This window comes from Centruroides sculpturatus, unplaced genomic scaffold, assembly GCF_000671375.1.
Source record: "Centruroides sculpturatus isolate CEXI.00-Female unplaced genomic scaffold, Cexi_2.0 scaffold728, whole genome shotgun sequence".
Taxonomy (NCBI): Eukaryota; Metazoa; Arthropoda; class Arachnida; order Scorpiones; family Buthidae; genus Centruroides; species Centruroides sculpturatus.
Window position 1 is genome coordinate 306,868 of NW_019384847.1, and position 17,712 is coordinate 324,579.

General features: G+C 28.0%; 1 protein-coding gene across 3 annotated transcripts in view; it reads left to right on the forward strand.

Moving 5' to 3' along the window:
* The first annotated feature begins 773 nt into the window (after positions 1-773).
* LOC111630392 (pleckstrin homology domain-containing family F member 2-like) overlaps positions 774-17,712 on the forward strand; it is a 30,330-nt gene continuing 13,391 nt past the window's right edge. Inside the window, exons 1-5 of one of the 3 annotated variants that reach the window (XM_023374484.1) lie at positions 774-858; positions 12,458-12,522; positions 13,345-13,482; positions 15,446-15,509; positions 16,975-17,100. In XM_023374484.1, coding sequence (XP_023230252.1) covers positions 843-858; positions 12,458-12,522; positions 13,345-13,482; positions 15,446-15,509; positions 16,975-17,100 — 409 coding nt within the window. In that variant the 5' untranslated portion in view covers positions 774-842. Of the gene's footprint in view, positions 859-896; positions 1,327-6,273; positions 6,424-12,457; positions 12,523-13,344; positions 13,483-15,445; positions 15,510-16,974; positions 17,101-17,712 lie in introns of those variants that run through there. The other 2 variants (XM_023374485.1, XM_023374483.1) reach the window with 2 other exon arrangements.

A 17,712-nucleotide genomic window follows, 5' to 3' on the forward strand; every position in this document is an offset into this window, starting at 1 on the left:
AGCAGCCCTAGTCTAATTTTAAAGACTTATGCATCGGTACTATTAAATAAATAATAATAGTAAACAGTATTTTAATTGTTTTGATAACAAAATAATTAAAATATTCTTTATTCACATTAGTGAACAAGCTAATCTACCATATTTAGTCCTGATGGTAGAGGCGCTGCTAAGATTTTAAATTCAAGCGAATAATTTAAAAAAAAATAATAATTAATGATAATAACTTCGAAAATTTCTAAATTACTGATTACTATTTTTACTTTTTGATAAGTTCATATTAATTCATTTTTTATATTTACTTAAAATTCATATTAAAATAATGTTTTTACGTAACAGAGACGAAAGGCAAGATGACCGAGCTGTTAAAGTTGCAGCCTAGCGTCCGGGAGACCCGAAATCAAATCCAGACGAGTCGAAATACGCCGAGGATCTTTCGGCGGGATCCGTTTAGATGAATCCGGACGGGTCGAAAAACCTGAAGAATTTTTCGGTGGGAATCCATCCAGATGTGTCGGGGTCCGTCTACCATCATCCGATAATCCTATTGTGGACTTGGCGAACCCATAATAGGCTTGCTAAAAAGGCCCTCTTAGTGCTCAAGAAGCGAAAAGAATGACGGCCGGATGGCCGAGCGGTCAAGATGGCAAACGATCTCTCTGGGGATCCGGACGGGTCGAAAAATCCCCAGGAATTTTTCGGGGAAGGTCCGACCGGATATATCGGTCTCCNACTTAAGTCATATTAAAAAATTATTAAAAGAAGAAATAATTTGAATTTTTAAAAACCAGACGATCAAAATTCTAATCACGTGACCAGAGTACAATTCAAACTAGTTTTTCAAGATGGTGGATAGACTGGGTAAGTCACTTATAGCAATAACGTTTAAAACACGAAATAAAGAACGTATCCGTACGAAAAATGTAGAAAACCGGGATTATATAAGTTTAGTTAACGTTACGGCAACTAAATCAATGGAAATATTTATAAATTAACGGAGAAAAAGGAAAAAATAACGAGAAAGAAGTTATCGAGCAACGCCCACTGTGACAAGTGTCACGTTTGATTATGAGTAAAAATTGTCGTGTTTGGTGACGAAACGGAGCAATTTACGTAAAAATAACGTCAGAATTATTCATTCAGCAATGACTAATGATTTTGATTAAAAGTTACGAGCGATTGGTTTAATATAACAATAATTCGACAAACATTCAAGCGTCACATCCTGCTCTTACATATTTTCCACTAGTTTCTTAATAGAATATTTCAATCGAGAATTACACCAACATAAACACTCCTCTTCCTTCTTTAACATGGTGGAAAAAGATTGTATGTAATTAATTTTTATGTATATATATTTATATATTTACTTATGTTACATGTGTCGGTGATATTTACTAGAGTTAATTATATTTAAAGCTAGAAACGTTAAGTTTTAATTATGTAAGAGTAAAATAAGCTTATTTTACTGTTACATGTTTGGGCTGTGGCCCTCGTCGATTTGATCAAAGGAAGAGGGCATCTGGATCGAACCGACTAGGAGCATGGCCCGAAATGCATCTTCGAAAACTGACGGCAATAGAAAACTTTACTTCTTGTGATTGCGCCTGAATAGTGTGCCACAATTTTTGTGAATAAGCCTTCACTATAATAACTAATGTGGATCTTGATACTTGTTGAAGGAATATTTGCTATTTTTTATGTCAATTTGCTTTGTAAAATATTTATATCATAAATATCTTATGAAGTAAATGATATAAATCTGCGGTGCTTGTACTTTTGGTCATCGGGATGAATTGCATGTAACTTGGGCGAGCGGACTGCAAAGGTTTTAGGCGAGTTGGTTCCGTGCAGTATGACTCCAGTAAGGTCCCGATTGTCTCGTTTGGAAGTGTAACTGTACTAGATTTTATATATTCCATCTGCATGAAAAGATCATACAAATTCTGTCTTTAACCGCTCGCCTCTAATCAAATTACCTCATATCTAATTGTTAAATTAGTCTTATTATAGCTTGATAATACTGTGGTTTGGCAAAATGTAGGCCCATTTTTCTCGTTTATAAGCGATACGTCCGATATATTTGGCGACTGGTTTTGACCCGGAGATCATAGTTTGGGCACAGCCAATCTAAATCGTAATTGTGATTTCCGGTAAGTTTATTGCAATGTAATAATAATTTTGAGCATGTGGCAGTAAAATAACCTCGTACAAAATTTATTTTTATATGCTTATATAAAGCTGATTATAATTTAAGTATGTAATAACAAAATAAATGTTGGTTTTTACTGTTGAAATTTAATGTCTCTAGCTGTAAGTTTTGCATTTAACTCTGATTAACTCTACAAAGTTTATTTTACTGTTTACTATTATAATTTTTATTATGTATTTAGCTATTTAATTTATAAATTCTTATTAAATATTGGGAAGTGATGAATCATATCCTGATTTGATTAATATCTTTTATACAACTTTTTCTTTTGTTAATATATTAAAATATAATAATTTCAAAACTTTTTAGAATTGAAATTGTCTACAATTTTCTGTTTGATTGATTATATGTCATCAATTTGTATTGTGAAGTTATATATATATATATTTCTTTTTTTCTATTCTTGCTTTAGTTATAAAATTATAAAATGTAGAAATTTGAGGAAGGTTTAGCAGTGTTTGTGGTTTATTTTTTTTTTAATTTTATTGAATTCGTTATTTAAACTGATTGTAGAATGAGGTCATATATGCTCTGCATATAAACTAGTGACTTCAAGATATTGATTCATCCATGCTTGAGTGAATCAATATGTTACGAAAATTCTTGGACTATTGAAAATATGCCATTCTTGAATGATTTACTGTTTTTAAGAGAAATTTATTTTTAAATTATGTTTGTTGAGTTATATCACTAATTTTTAAATAAAAATAGTTTTTGCCTTTTTCTGTTCTTAAACAATAATTATTAATTTTAGAACGTGATCTATGTCAACCTCTCTAAAGCCGATTTATAGTTAGTTCAAACCAAACGATATGCCAAGTTATCAGGCTAATTATTAAAATTAATGTGAGATGGCAGCATAACTGCCTACCTCTAGACAGATTAATTAGTTTTTAATCATTAACTCGGCCATATAACAGCCTGAGAATTTGGCAGGCTGTTTAATTTGAATTTTCTATAACATGAGAACTTTTTTATATTGTATCTAGAGGTGGTGTTTACTTGAGAGTGCTGATAAATGATTTACAATTCTATGCTTTTGCAATAACTATTTCTATATTTTCTTGAATGATCATTACATTTTGAGTGGTTTATTTAATAAAATATTAATTTTATAAATATATAAATGTGTTAAGAAATGTTTTAAATACTTTAGTACATTCTCCATATGCTTTTTCTATAATATATAATGGATTTTGAACTTTTGAAAGGAATATCCTGAAGATAAAGTTTAATATCTGAAGACTCATATCTTAAGCATTTTATTCAGGATGTTCTTTTGAAAGTATGAAATGCTCTAGTCATGAAATAATTTTATAAATATAATTTGTCACATTCTTAATTGCACTTTCCTGAAGATTCTCTCATACATTTAACACATTACTATGTCCTTTATTTCTATATATGTGAATGTATAATTACAGATATCTTCCAATATTACTGGGTCATTTGAATTAATTAAGAAAGATTAAAACCTGTTGACCTAAAATTTAGAGATGATTGAAAATTATTTTAACCGAATCAGTGGATCTTTGGTTCTTTGACATTTTTAATTGTAATGAAAAAGCAGTCAATGCTGAGATATATATCTGAAAATGTCTGCAAGGAAATAAATTTCTGACTTTATCCTGCATTGCTGCTTTTATTATCATTTAACATATTTTTTGTATTTAAAACCTGTTTCATCATCAATAATATCGGACATACTGTTATGAAATTTGATGCAGTGGAAATTTTATATGAAGTAGCTTTGTAATTTCTTTATTGAAATATGCTTTTAATGATTATTATTTTAAAAAAAAATTGTAGTTAAATTATAAAATGTACAGTTCAAAGGTAAATTTTAGTAAAAATTGTTACATCATGTTTGTGTCAGTTTAAATGTTGAGATACAGCTGTTTGAAAGTTAATTTCAACACATGTTGGCTTATATCGGTTGCATGACATAGTTCGTAGACTGCATGTGGCCCTCCATCTAATTTTGACAAATATTTTTGTATCAATAGGCCATTTAAATATTTAATATGAATTTAGGATTATTTAAATTAAAATTCTTGTAATGTTTTAAAGTTTAATATGGTATTTGTATAGTTGGATTTGCATATACACAATTTTTTATAGCTAAATGTAGCCATATGGGATTTAATGTTGTAATCTGAGGCAATGCTTTAAGTTATACACTCCTGTATTAATATCGTCATGGTATACCACCTCACGTGTATACTTATGCATCCTGGGCTTATGTCATCAGCATACTGACGATTTTATATTTTAATTTTAAATGTTAAAAGTAATTTTCTGTAAATAATGCTTATAATTTAGTAGCTATTTATTATTTATCTTAAATAATATGAAGTTCGTATCAAAATGTAAAAGGATATTACAGAGTGTGCAGAAGAATTTATAAGGTTAAAGTTTTGAATTTTAATTGATTTTTAAACTTGAGTGCATTCCAAATTATTTTTTAATGAGAATTAATACCAATAACTAATTAAAACTAAGCATTTGTTAAGATATGCCTTTATCCCTTAAATCAAAGGGATAGAGGCACACTCTTGATGATGATGATAGGAGGCTGTAACAGGATCTGAGGCCAACTACCTGTTAAGATAATGAGTGACAATGAGAAACAGGAATATTTTATTTTTAATTGCCATGTTTACTGCTTTAAGTAATACATAATTAGCATTAAGACTTTTGTTTCCCTTAAATATGCATTTGTAATAGTGCAATAATGCAGTAGAATTAATTATCAGTGTATATTAGGAGATTGCCATGAATGTTGGAAAATAATTCTAATAATGTATTGAGTAATAAAATAATAGCTATGTTTAATTTATTGTGGTGGAGTATAGTTTAAAGAAGAAAAACCTTGTAATTTCAAAGTCCGTTCTGCGTCAAAAGATTTTGTGTAATTTTTACTTTTGTTTCTAATGTAATGGGATTAAAGTTGAATCTACAAAGAATTTCATATTTCTGTCAATAAAATTATTATAGTTCTACTTGAGTAGTAATTATACAGAAATTTAGTAAACTGTTGCAAAAAAAAACATGCAATTTTCATTATTAATGTAATAATTAATATTTTGTTAAATGTAAACCAAAGCTAAATTGATTTTGCAATTCTTTGTTCATCCTGTCTGGTTATTAGAAAGATGATTTTTCTCAAGTTATCACTTTATTTTGATAAAATTAAAGAAAGTTAGTTGTAAAAATAACACATAAGTATTTTTTTTTTTATGCCTAGCTTTACAGGAACTACTAATTACATCTTACAGGAAACAAAAACTTTTTAGTGAATGTTATGCACATTAACACATCACAAACTAAATATTTTGATATATTTTACCTTATATTGTCAAATACATAAAAATGCTGAATAAGTATTAAATTATACAAATTATTATCCCACGAATCTACAGTCTTTTTGAATTATTCATAAGTTTTCCGTTTAAAGCTGCAGTTACGAAATCAAATACAGAGAAAATTGCAGTTTAGTGTTTATAATAATTACATACAGTATTTCTATTATGTCGCTTACTTGGATCATTATGTTATCAAGATATAATAAATATAATTGTTGTATTATCTATTTCCTTATCATAGCAGTGTTTATAAAAAGTACTTATTAATTATCTATTTGACAAAGGTAAAATTGAATATCTATCTCAATTGTAACAACAAAATTGGATTTATCTCATGGGGTGTGATGCAGCGATCAATATTTGAATTATAGTTAACTAATCAGTTTATCAATATTCTGATAATGGTTAAGATTAAGGAAGCAAATTAAGTAGCTAGTATTAATAATAATGCATTCATTTCATTACACCACATTTTGATACTTGAAGTTCACAAAAGTGTTGAATAATCTATTTATTAATAAATACAACTTATCAACGATAATTTGATGCTAATTTTATTATAGAAAATTATAGTTTCTGACAAGATAACATGCATGTATTAAATATTTTAAGAGCTATAAATGCAGTGTAATAGTATCTTCAGATTTTAACTATTTGTTAGCTGTTAAGCTTTAAATGAAAAGCCAGATGAATTTTTGATATTTTATATCTTGGATGAAACATGATACTTATTAAATTCTATCTGCTTATTAGTTTGGAATAGTTTGCAAAAGGTGATAAGAAGAATGTACTCTTTAATGTGAATAATGGGCTTTTGCTATCGATTTATAAGTTACAGACTTCGTTCAGGTGAAAAAATTCAGTTTAAACTGTGTAATTTTGTGTGAAAATGTTAAAATTTTTTAGGTCTTGCATGCAGAATTGATTTATAAACAAATTTTAAATTTTTTATAAATTGTATTGTAATTGCTACATGTTTTATTTTTTAAATTAATTTAAAGAATTCATTAGTAACAATTTGGAAAGTAAAATTTATTTAATACAACATATGAAGTAAGTGAAGAGTTAGGTTGCGAAACAAACTGGTCCTTTGACACTTTACTGCTGTCGACCATCTGTGACCTGTCCTATTAATGTTAAAACTATGCATAAAAAATATTTAGTTATCATATTAAAATTGGATGATTCTGAAATTACATTAAGAAATACTGTTGACGTAAATTAAAGGAATTTTATTAATAGTAAAGTCCAATAATTGAACTATATTGATTTGTAAAATTAACTTTACAAAGATTTTGCTTAGATTAAAACTTCTTATTTGATTTTTAATAATGGTTGTATCCATTTATGTATTAATATATATTTATATTTCAGTATAAATAGCCATCTTCCTTCTTCTCCTTTTCCAGTATTATTATTTTCACTTTGGGGTGGTTGTTGCCAGGGCTTTGGAATCCATATATAAAACCACCGACTGTCTTCTTAGTTTTTAAATCTCAAGACTTCTTTATGAAAGCTCAATAGGTGTTAATAATGGTGTGACTACAGGGTCGGCACCTCTTTAGCGCCCTGTCAGGATGACACCACTGTGTCTTGTGAACAGACACAGGAAAAGAATATTGGCCGTTAATTTACTTTTCGCGAATGGTCGCGGGTGCGGACTTTTGGTTCCAGGATGGAAGCAGAAGGAGAGAGTCAGAGGAATTATACTCTACAGAATTTCTTTATATACATAATATCCGTTTATTATTCTACTTTAGCTATATACAATTCATGTTGGATTACAATTAACGTGGCTATTATTTTCCAGATAACAAGTATGAGAGAGAGAGTTCACAATTACTTCGTGCAAGGATGAATACTTTGATATAAGTTGTGAGGGTTGGAAGTTTAGTCCTTGGATCTTGAGAGGGCACACAGTTCTTTTGAACGATGAGGTTTCGTAGGTGATGGTCTTCCCGCATGGCGGTGATTAGAACAGTCACTGGCAGCGGCTAATTCACACACGTAATCATACAGTTCACTTAACTCTGGAGACTGTCTTTGATGCATCGACCCTTCCTTTTTATAAAGGGGGCCATCATTGGGTTTTTCACTGCCTTATTAGGATTATTTTTTCACCACTGACAAATAGGGTTTTCTTTCTTCTTCTCGTAGATTCTGGGTGACACATTCGATGTATCATCTTCAACCAGGAAATAAATCTGTGGGAAAACAATTTTATTATTCTTTAAAATGTCAGTTTGTTGTTTATCTCTAAACTAAAAAAAAATATTTTTTTTCCCACAAAAAAAAATTTAAACAAACCATTTCACCAAGTTCGGCTCTCACAATGGTAAACCTTCTGAATTGGTTAACATTGTCACAAGATATTTAATTACTGCTATGTTTATTGTCAAGCTGTTTTTTTAGACTTGTAGCTTATATTTAAATTTGTTCAAATGTTAAAAGTAGGTAAGATGTGCCAACTCAATCTACATAGTCTTTTTTGATGCTATTTCTTGATTTGGCTGGTTTTATGACTATTTACTGGACTTGATGTTAATCAGAACTTTAACCTGGTTGTCCTAAATGGGGTTAGATAACAGCATTTAACTAGAATACTACTAGAATCTGAGCATCTTACTGTTTAACTTCTGATGAGAAGTAGCAGGAATATTCATAATTTGTAGCTTTTCTCACTTAACTGACTTTTGCTACTTTTTTATTAAAGTTGTGAAAGCATTGCTCTTTCCAATCTTGCTTTTGCTAGTATCAATTCTATGATTAAAAAAGACAAGGCCTTATTGGAAAGTTTTTTTGGAACGGCATTCGTCTGAGTGTCAAAAATCATTTTACAATTTGAAAATTGGTGAAAAGAATTCCTCAAAAAAGACAGTTCCAAGTAATAAAATAGTGTGATGAAAATGAAGTAATAATTGCAAATTATTCTGTTGGAATGCATGTTTATGGTTTATAGCTTTTGTATAATGCTGTTCTTCTAAAATTGATAACTTTTATATCTGGTAAAAGCTACTCATTGTCCTAGCTGCTTTTGATACTCAAAATATATATTCTAACTGGTCATTTATTAGTAAAGAATTATTGCATTTAAATGATACTTTGATTTGGTAAACTAAGCTCAATATGATTAACAGTTTTAGTACTTAGCAATAAGTGGATAATTTAAAAATTGTTTTAAAACTTTAAGTTACGACAAAAATTACGAAAGTTGGCTTGTTGGAATCGATGAATAAGGAATGAAGATGTATTTGTGTGAATTAATAAATTGAAAAATATGTGTAGTTAAATTAAAAACAAACGAGATAATGCTGTATTGTGTAAATTATAATTTAGAAATTTTTAAATTTTAAATATGCATTGAAATGTATTCATGGTTTGAATCCTGTTTTTGGATTATGTTGTTTCAGCTGTTATAAATCAATTCTTGTTATTAATTTCAATATAAGATGGCAACATCACTTGCTTCTAGGTCTAGAGGTCAATAAATCATTCAAAAAATAATGCAGTTTCATCACAAAATTCTATATTATTTGAATAAGTATATTGTAAGCAATTGTGTGCAAGATAGTTACATATGTGTAATTATTAAAAAGAATATAGAAGCAAATTTAAATTTTTTTCAATGATTAATTATTGTGTAACCTTCTAGGAACTAAACTTTTAAAATTTCGATAATATGAAAAACATTTTGAATATTCATATTTAACTGTTGTAATATTATGGTAAAGTTGTATGATTAAAATTTATTATTATACTTACATGAGGTCTTCCAAAATGAATGATACCATTTTAAATTACTGTAATGTTGTAAATTGTTATCTGTGAAGGGTTCAAGGTACACAATCAATAGAGTAATTGTCTAAATTTCGTTTTCCCTTTGCATTCAAACGTGCTATCATCTACTACCTTTAAGACTTCTGGTGACTCCAATACAGAAGGCATTTGTGTTCTGAAGTTTATGAAGTCAGAATCTTATCATTGTGCAACATGAGTAATCAGCAAGAGTTGCTGAATTGTGACTGCTTTGGGAGAAGTGACAATGGCTATGCCATAGTGAACTTCGAAAGAATTTGAGTATCAGTCAGAAGTATGCCATGCGGCACAAATTATGTGCATTGAGAAGTTGTAATGGTCAAATGCAAAACTTGGATAGTTTTTAAATGTTTTAATGTACATTATGATGATTTCAAATATTAATTAGCATAATTACAATAATTTAAAATGGTAGCATTTTTTTTTTGGAAGACACTGTATAATTCTAAAACAAATACATACAAAACTTAAGAAAACAGTTTTTGACAGTGTAGGTAGTACTTAAATATTAATATTTCACAAATAAACTTGATTTGTACCATTTTCATTGAAATTAATTCTTAAAATTCCACTCGAGGTCGGTGAGTTAATCATAAACTGGTTTGCATTATTTTCACTTGATTCGGCGTTGATTTTTTTTAAGAAGTCTCAAATAGAAGTTTTAAATAAATCATGTTAAGAATTTGCTTTTTTTTTTTTTAAACATTTTTATCTTTAAAAAGGAATGTTTTTTTTTATTTTTTTCAAAATAAAGAGAGAGAGGTCAATGATAAAACTGAAATAAAACTAGTATATATTTCACTTGATGACTAGTAATTTTGTGCCAGTTAGGAAAAATGGTTGTGTTTTGGTTTGTATTTTACTGACAGTAAAAATGAATAAAATTTAAATTTGTTTTAATAACACACATGAACTTATCTCTTTCTCTTCTTTTTCTATACTGACATAATTCAATTTACATGATTTTTCAACTGTATAAAAAAACCAGTTGCACACTCACAAACACAAATACACTTATCCTCAATTTAACAGAGTATCATCAAACTTTGTTAAAGTAATGAAAAGACGTTTTTGTTTTTTTTCATATTTATTCTTTATTTCATTCATTTATAATTTATTCTGTTTTGTATCTGTGTGGAAAGAATTCCATGAATTGAATTTCATTTTGTAAAGAGGTTGACAAGCAAAATCAATTGGAAAACACATCTAAATAAAACCACATTATAATTTTTTTTGTGCTTAACATTCTACAGAAATTATTCATATTTTTATTTTTTAAAGTTTTGGAGAAAAATTTAGAATTGGAATTCCCAAATTCAACTAAAAAGTAGGAGGTAGTAAGGTACAGTGGTGAGATATACATGTTTTATTAATAGCCGAGGTAGTAAAGCTTTTGCTCTGCAGACCTGAAATTAAATCCTGGCAAAGAACTCAGAAATATTTTTGGGTGGGGTCTGTCTTGGATACCTTGAGTTCCGTTCTTCATCACACAACTATCTCCGTTATATGCCTGGCTGAACCTGTAATGGAAATGGTTAAAGGAACCCTCTTAATGCCTTTAGGATGGAGAAAATTTGGTAACTGTTTCCTTTAATCTAATCCAACTAGATGTGTTTAAAAAAATGTTACCAGTTAGTCCATTGTGTGTCTAGGCATATGTTTTGCTCTTATTAATAGTGCCTGCCAGTGTGATACTTTAACTTCAAAATTCATTTTTAATCTAAATTGGATATGTTTTAACAAAATAACACCTAAACACAAATTTCCAGCAAACATATTTTAATTAAAACAGTTAAGTACATTATTTAACTTTTCAAAAAACTTATATATAAAAATTACTTTGTCTGTATATATCATATTGCAGGACTTCTGTTATTTTCAACAGCTAAGGGCTGATCATGAAGAAAAGATTGTGTGAATCTGAATTAAATCAATGCAATAGTCTACTGTTTAAAAAGATTGCTATCAAATCTGATTTATATTTTGCTATTAAAAATGTTCCTGTTAAAGTAACATGTTAAAAGTTTATTTAACTCCAGCACTGATTTCAATAAAAGAAAGAATATTTCTTGTATTTCTAATTGAATCTGGAAATTCTTTAATTTTTAATGACAAGACCTCTTCCACCAAATCTTTAAAATTATAATTACTTAGATTACATATAAAATATAATAGGACTATAAATTCTATTTTGTCTTTCTGTTATGTACTATAAACATAGAACTTTCTTTTTCTAGATATCGTATATTTAAAATAATCTGTCCTCATCGTCAATTTCTTGATTGATGTTTCTCTCCATTATCTGCACATTTATTTATGACAGTCAAGGCATGCTATGCTATTATCTGCAATACCATAAAACATGCAGTGCCAAACTGCCAACCACTATGATACAAATATAGGCCAGTCCTTATTACAAAATATGATGTCAGTTTATGGTATTTACTTGTTTGAGAGGCTGTTTGTGTCAGTCTTTGTTAATAGAGAAAAAATATTGTATATACAAGGAAATAATCTATACTTACAAGGTTCTTGAATGTAAACATTAATAACAAGCTTGCAAACTCATTAAATTTAAATAAAATTTAATGAGTTTTCCATGCTATCTCAACACATCTTATCACTGGTTAAATCCTATCTGAATTTTAAATTTAGGTTTAAAGAAACATTCTTATGTTCTCATTATTTTATATAATCATTATTATAAAATCGAAACTTTGTCGTGACTACAGAATCTTTGACTACTGTTTGTTGAGGCTTGTAATAATGATCTGTATCTTGCCGTATCTTTTTTAATTTCTTTTTAACTCTCCCTACCTCATGGGCACTAAGACAATTTGCATATCCAGCATGATTTGGTCAGACTCTTAACAAATCCAGGTTTAACCATCTACAAAAATTTGAGTTAATTGGACTCAAAGAGAATCTCTGGAAGTGTCATTTTGATGCCTTTACTGCCTCACCCATCTGGTTGTTGATAAGTTTGCTATTAATTTTATTGCTTTTTATTATTAATTAATATTTTGGACATATGCGGTTTTTAAAATGAGTGAATTTTTTTTAATAGTGAACAGTGAAGCAAATGCTCAAAGAATTGCAACTGTGGAGTACTGTTTTGGCAGCTCTGGCGAGGTAATTTGATTGTTTTTAAATTAAAAAAAGTAGATATGTTTATAATAATGTATAGAACAAACTGATACACTTGTATTACCAAATGAGCTGCTGAATCTTTTTTACTAGGTTCTATTATTAACTAACCTTAATGTAGACTTATTAAAACATCTGGCAGGTCATTTGGTGATAGATATATTTCACTGGAGAAATTGTCAGCTTTTACAACAGAATTTAACCTTTATTCTAGAAAAATTAATTATATTTCTGGCTACTATACTTAAATTTTTCAGAATTAAAAAATTTTCTTAATGAATTCATAGGAAATGAAAATTTTTTACACTGTTTTTCTTAGCATATCTATGAAGACAATATGTGTATATATATATATTTTTGCAAGAGCCTCTCTGGTATTGAGTTTTTGCAAAAATGTTATATAATAATTAAAAATTTTAGGACAAAATATATATATTTTTAAGAATTTGGAGAGAATATTCTTTACAAAATTAATAGCTGATTCCAAAGATACATGCAGACAAATTAAATAGTGGTAAGCCTGTGAGGAAATCAATAAAACAGGATATACTTGGAAAATTTGTACAGTAGATTTAAAGAAATTACATAACACACAGATTGATTTTGTAACATAAAAGGAGTAATTTCAGATTACGACATGCTTTATAAAATATTTTTGCTATAGACTTCAAATGATTTCAAATAACATCAGAATTTTTTCATTTAAAATTCTATTTAGATTATTAAATATGGTTGGGAACAATATTAGAACAGCTTCCAAAGACAATTTATATTTTATATTAAAGTCATATTATTTTTCTTTTATAGCCACTTGCCATTCAGGGTCGTGTGTTGGTCGGCGATGGAGTTTTAACCAAGATGTGCCGAAAAAAGCCAAAACCCCGTCAATTTTTTTTATTTAACGATATACTAGTATATGGCAATATTATTATACCAAAGAAAAAGGTAAATATTTTTGAAGTTCTACAAAAATATGAGAAATTGATATGTTATATGTTTTTTCCATTAGAAATTTTATATATTGAGAAATTTAATTTGAACAGAATATTATATTATGTTGATTAACTTTGTTGTACTGTACTCTCACTATCCTGAACTAGTTATTATGTGAGATTATCTGGATTATGAAAAGCTAAGATTAGTGGAGTTATATAGAAAGCAAAGAGAGTTGAAAAGGACTATGGAAAAATACATATGTTAAAAAACATTATTACACTGCATTTGGTATATGTATACAGTTTTTCAAAAAAATGCTACCACTTTAAATGATTGTAATTACGTTAATTATTATCTGAGAACATGAAAATGACATTAAATATTGAAAAACTGTTCAAGTTTCACATTTGACCTATTACAATTCCTCAATGTGTGCACTTCATGTCGCATGGTATACATCCAACCAATACTCAAATTCTTCCTATGCTGGCTACAACAAATCCATTGTCACTCTCACAGCAGCTGCAGTTCTAAGATTCCTTCATATTATTTGCATTACACAATGATAAGTAATTTCAACTTTGCAAAACTGCAGAACACAAAATGCCTTCTCTGCTGAAGTTGCCATTTTTGTTTACAGCACTTCCTAGAGATTTTAGAATGCAGGTGGGAGGTGAAACTTGGATGGTTACTCTGTCCATTGGTGTACTTTGCATACTTCTTGGATAATAATTAAAATAATTGCAATAATTTAAAATATCAGCATTCACTTGGAAGACATTGTATTTGTTAAAATGTGCTTATTAATTTTACAAACTTTTTTCTTGCAACATTTAGTGAGGAATTGAAGAAAATATGTTTGGATTATTGCAAGTTTGAATTAGTGAGAGGACTATATATGTATTATCACTTATTTTACTGAACATAAATTATCATTAGAGTAAATTTTGCACTTCTAAAAATTTCTTTCATTTTAAATATTGTTAGTTTTTTCAGCTGCTTTTTGTAAATATAACATATCCCTATGTCAAATTAATTAATTAATTAACGTATACATGGAAAATCCAGTTAGTGTTACAATGAATTGTAAAATGTATATAATGATTTTACTAAATCTTTTATAAGCATTAAGTTATTCATTTATGTTTTTAAAAGTTGTTGTTATTTCTTATTTCTGCTTTATTTAAACTTTGGAGGAGGGAAAAATATTGAACAGAGAACAATTAATATTATACAAGTAGATAAAGAATGTAATACACACTAATATGCTGATTATAAATTGTATGACGTAATATAATTTCTATGTAATTAGGAAGTAAAATTTTTCGTGCATTATCATATCAAACTGTGTAACTTCCTAATTACATAAATTCCTATTTTTCCCCTTCTAATATTCATAATTATATTTGAAAATTCCCAAGTATCAAATTTCAATATTAAAATAGAGTGAAAGTTTAGTTAAATAATAAAACCAAAAAATTCTATAATTATGAAATTGAGTAGGAAAATAAAGTAAAAGTTATTGGAAAATGTTAGTTTTTACAATCCAACACACTAGTTTCATAGTATAGAACAGTGGTTATTAACTTGGGGCATGAGAGAGATCTTTTTAGGGGTTACTAGACTTTAAATTTTTTTCTCCTTTAGTTGAACATTTTAGATTTCTTTTTTATTAAGAACAGAGTATTTTTAAAATAGAAACTTAATAAAAGTATACTAGTATCAAATTGAAATTTATTTCAAAATATATTTATTACCACACTTCTAATAAAATATTAAAACTAATAATTATATATTTGATATAGTTAATACATGATTGATATATTGTGCATACACCTAGTAACAAATGACCTAAAAATTAGTTTTAATATTTTTATTCCCTGTTTCAAATCTACTCAACTTTTTAAAATACATTATTATTTAAGATTAAAAATGATGATGATGATAATTAATTAAAAATTATTATTTTTAGTACAACAAGCAGCATATTATTCCTTTGGAAGCAGTAAAATTGGAGAACTTAGAAGATGAGGGAGGTATGTAATCTTTTGTATTGGAATAAAAAAAAAGGCATAAAATGTAGTTTAATAATAAATTTGAAGAGAAAGTCTGTTTAATTGCCATCTGACAGAATTCTATAATTGAAAATATAAAAAAGTATATTAGTGATTCATCGTCTGGATTTTTTCATAAGTAATTCTTATAAAAATCAATGAAATCCGTCAATTCCAGAAAGTGTATTGATTTTGAAGTAGGATTTTTTTCCAATGTATTCTGTAGATGTTTTACATATGTTTGCAGCATAAAGATTCTAGAAAGTTTTAAAAAGAAGAATTGTGATATGCATGATACAGTTCAATATATTTAAATTTCCAGTGCTATTCCAAAAATAGGATCTTTACTATAATTAAAAGGACCATCAGAGAATTGCATTTAAAATATGATTTTAATGTTGGTAGTTGAAAGGCTGTATCATTGAGATAAAATAAGTTTTAGGTGAAATTAAAGAATTACTTCTGTGTAACAGAATAGTCTTGTTCTGTATAATAACTGTTATTTTCAAAAAGTATTATATTTTAGAATGCGCATTGTTAATTCTTATTTATTGAACATTGTCATAATTAATAATCATTGTAAAATGTAAATTTTTTAGAAACAAATTCCTGTTAAAGTTTGATTGTTACAAACATTGTTTTCCTTGAGATTTATTAAATCTTTATAAAATATCTGTAATACCATTAATGCCCAAAGTAAATTTGAAGTTGTGGTACAAATAGATAACAAGTAATGCCTAAATAAACTTGGGTGGTGGTGTTTTGGCAAAATTTATTCAAAAATTTACAAATATTAATGATAAACATAAACATACAGTATAGTACAGTCAATAAGATCAAAGAAGTTGCAGTGCTTGAAGAAGATTTTTGCTACATACTACTTTGAAATACTTTCCACATTTCTCCCAATGGATGTATCATAGTTGGATGCAGTTGTGTAAGCCATTTTCTGTGATTGTTTGTTACGTGTCTACCATAGCTACTGAGACCAAATAAACACAAATTACTACCTCTCTACATTCTTCACCTTCAAAAACAGCTAAATCTATTGGAATCAGATCTGGGAAATTGACCCAAGTAGACTTTTACCTGTTCCTAAAACGAAAAGATTAAGGAAATAGTATATTTGAAATTTTTGTAAATCCTATTTGAATAAAAACTAAGTTTTTAAAATAAACATTCAAATGTTCCATAGAAAATTTATACATATATACATATTTATTTTGATAATTTAACTACTTTTACATTATTAAAGTTTTAGAATATTATTTTAGTGAAATCTGATTATTTTTTATTAATATAATCATGTTGCATGTAAAACATAAATAACCAAATTATAATCTTGCTGTTATCATCAATAAAATGATTGATCAATTATGCTTAGATTGATCAAATTTTAAGATTTTTATATTAATATGCAATTAAAAGATATTTTTTTTTTAAATAGCTGTAAAGAATGGATGGTTAATTAGAACCCCAACAAAATCGTTTGCTGTTTATGCAGCAACTGCTAGTGAAAAAACAGAATGGATGGCCCATATTAACAAATGTGTTGAAGATTTAATAAGAAAGAGTAAGTAAATGTTATTTTGATTATCTTAGAGTTTAGATTATTTTTTTTTCCTTAAAAAATATAATATGCAATGTCTATTATTAAAAACTAAGTTCAGAACCTCCTCTGGATATTCAGAGCAGAATTATACAATAGAAGTAGATATGAAAATAATTATTGCCAATTGATGCCAAAAGTTGCTAATTACAGTAGAGCGTCGTTTATCCGAAAGCTGGTCAACTGAAACATTGGTTAACTAAAAACATTCCAGTCAGAAAATTTAAATTTCTTCTAGTGCTGTGGTGCTGCAACCTTTGGCTATGTCTTGGGCTACTTCAATATTTTTTTTGTTGGTGTGTGTATTTTAGCTGGCAGGACTGGCACTTTTGTGTGACGTTTTTCTGAGTACTGTGTGTTAGGATGCGTGTCGTGCTGAATTGAACGTTTTTGATACTAGATTAACTTCTAAAGTATAATTTTTTTTGTTTTTATATTTTTCAATATATTTATTTTGTTTGTACAAAATAAAGAAATAATTTTTAATGATACAATAGCCACGATTATTATTATAAAATTTTTGTTAGGCTTAACATCGATGAAAATTCAACACGAAGCGACACGCAGCAGAGAAAA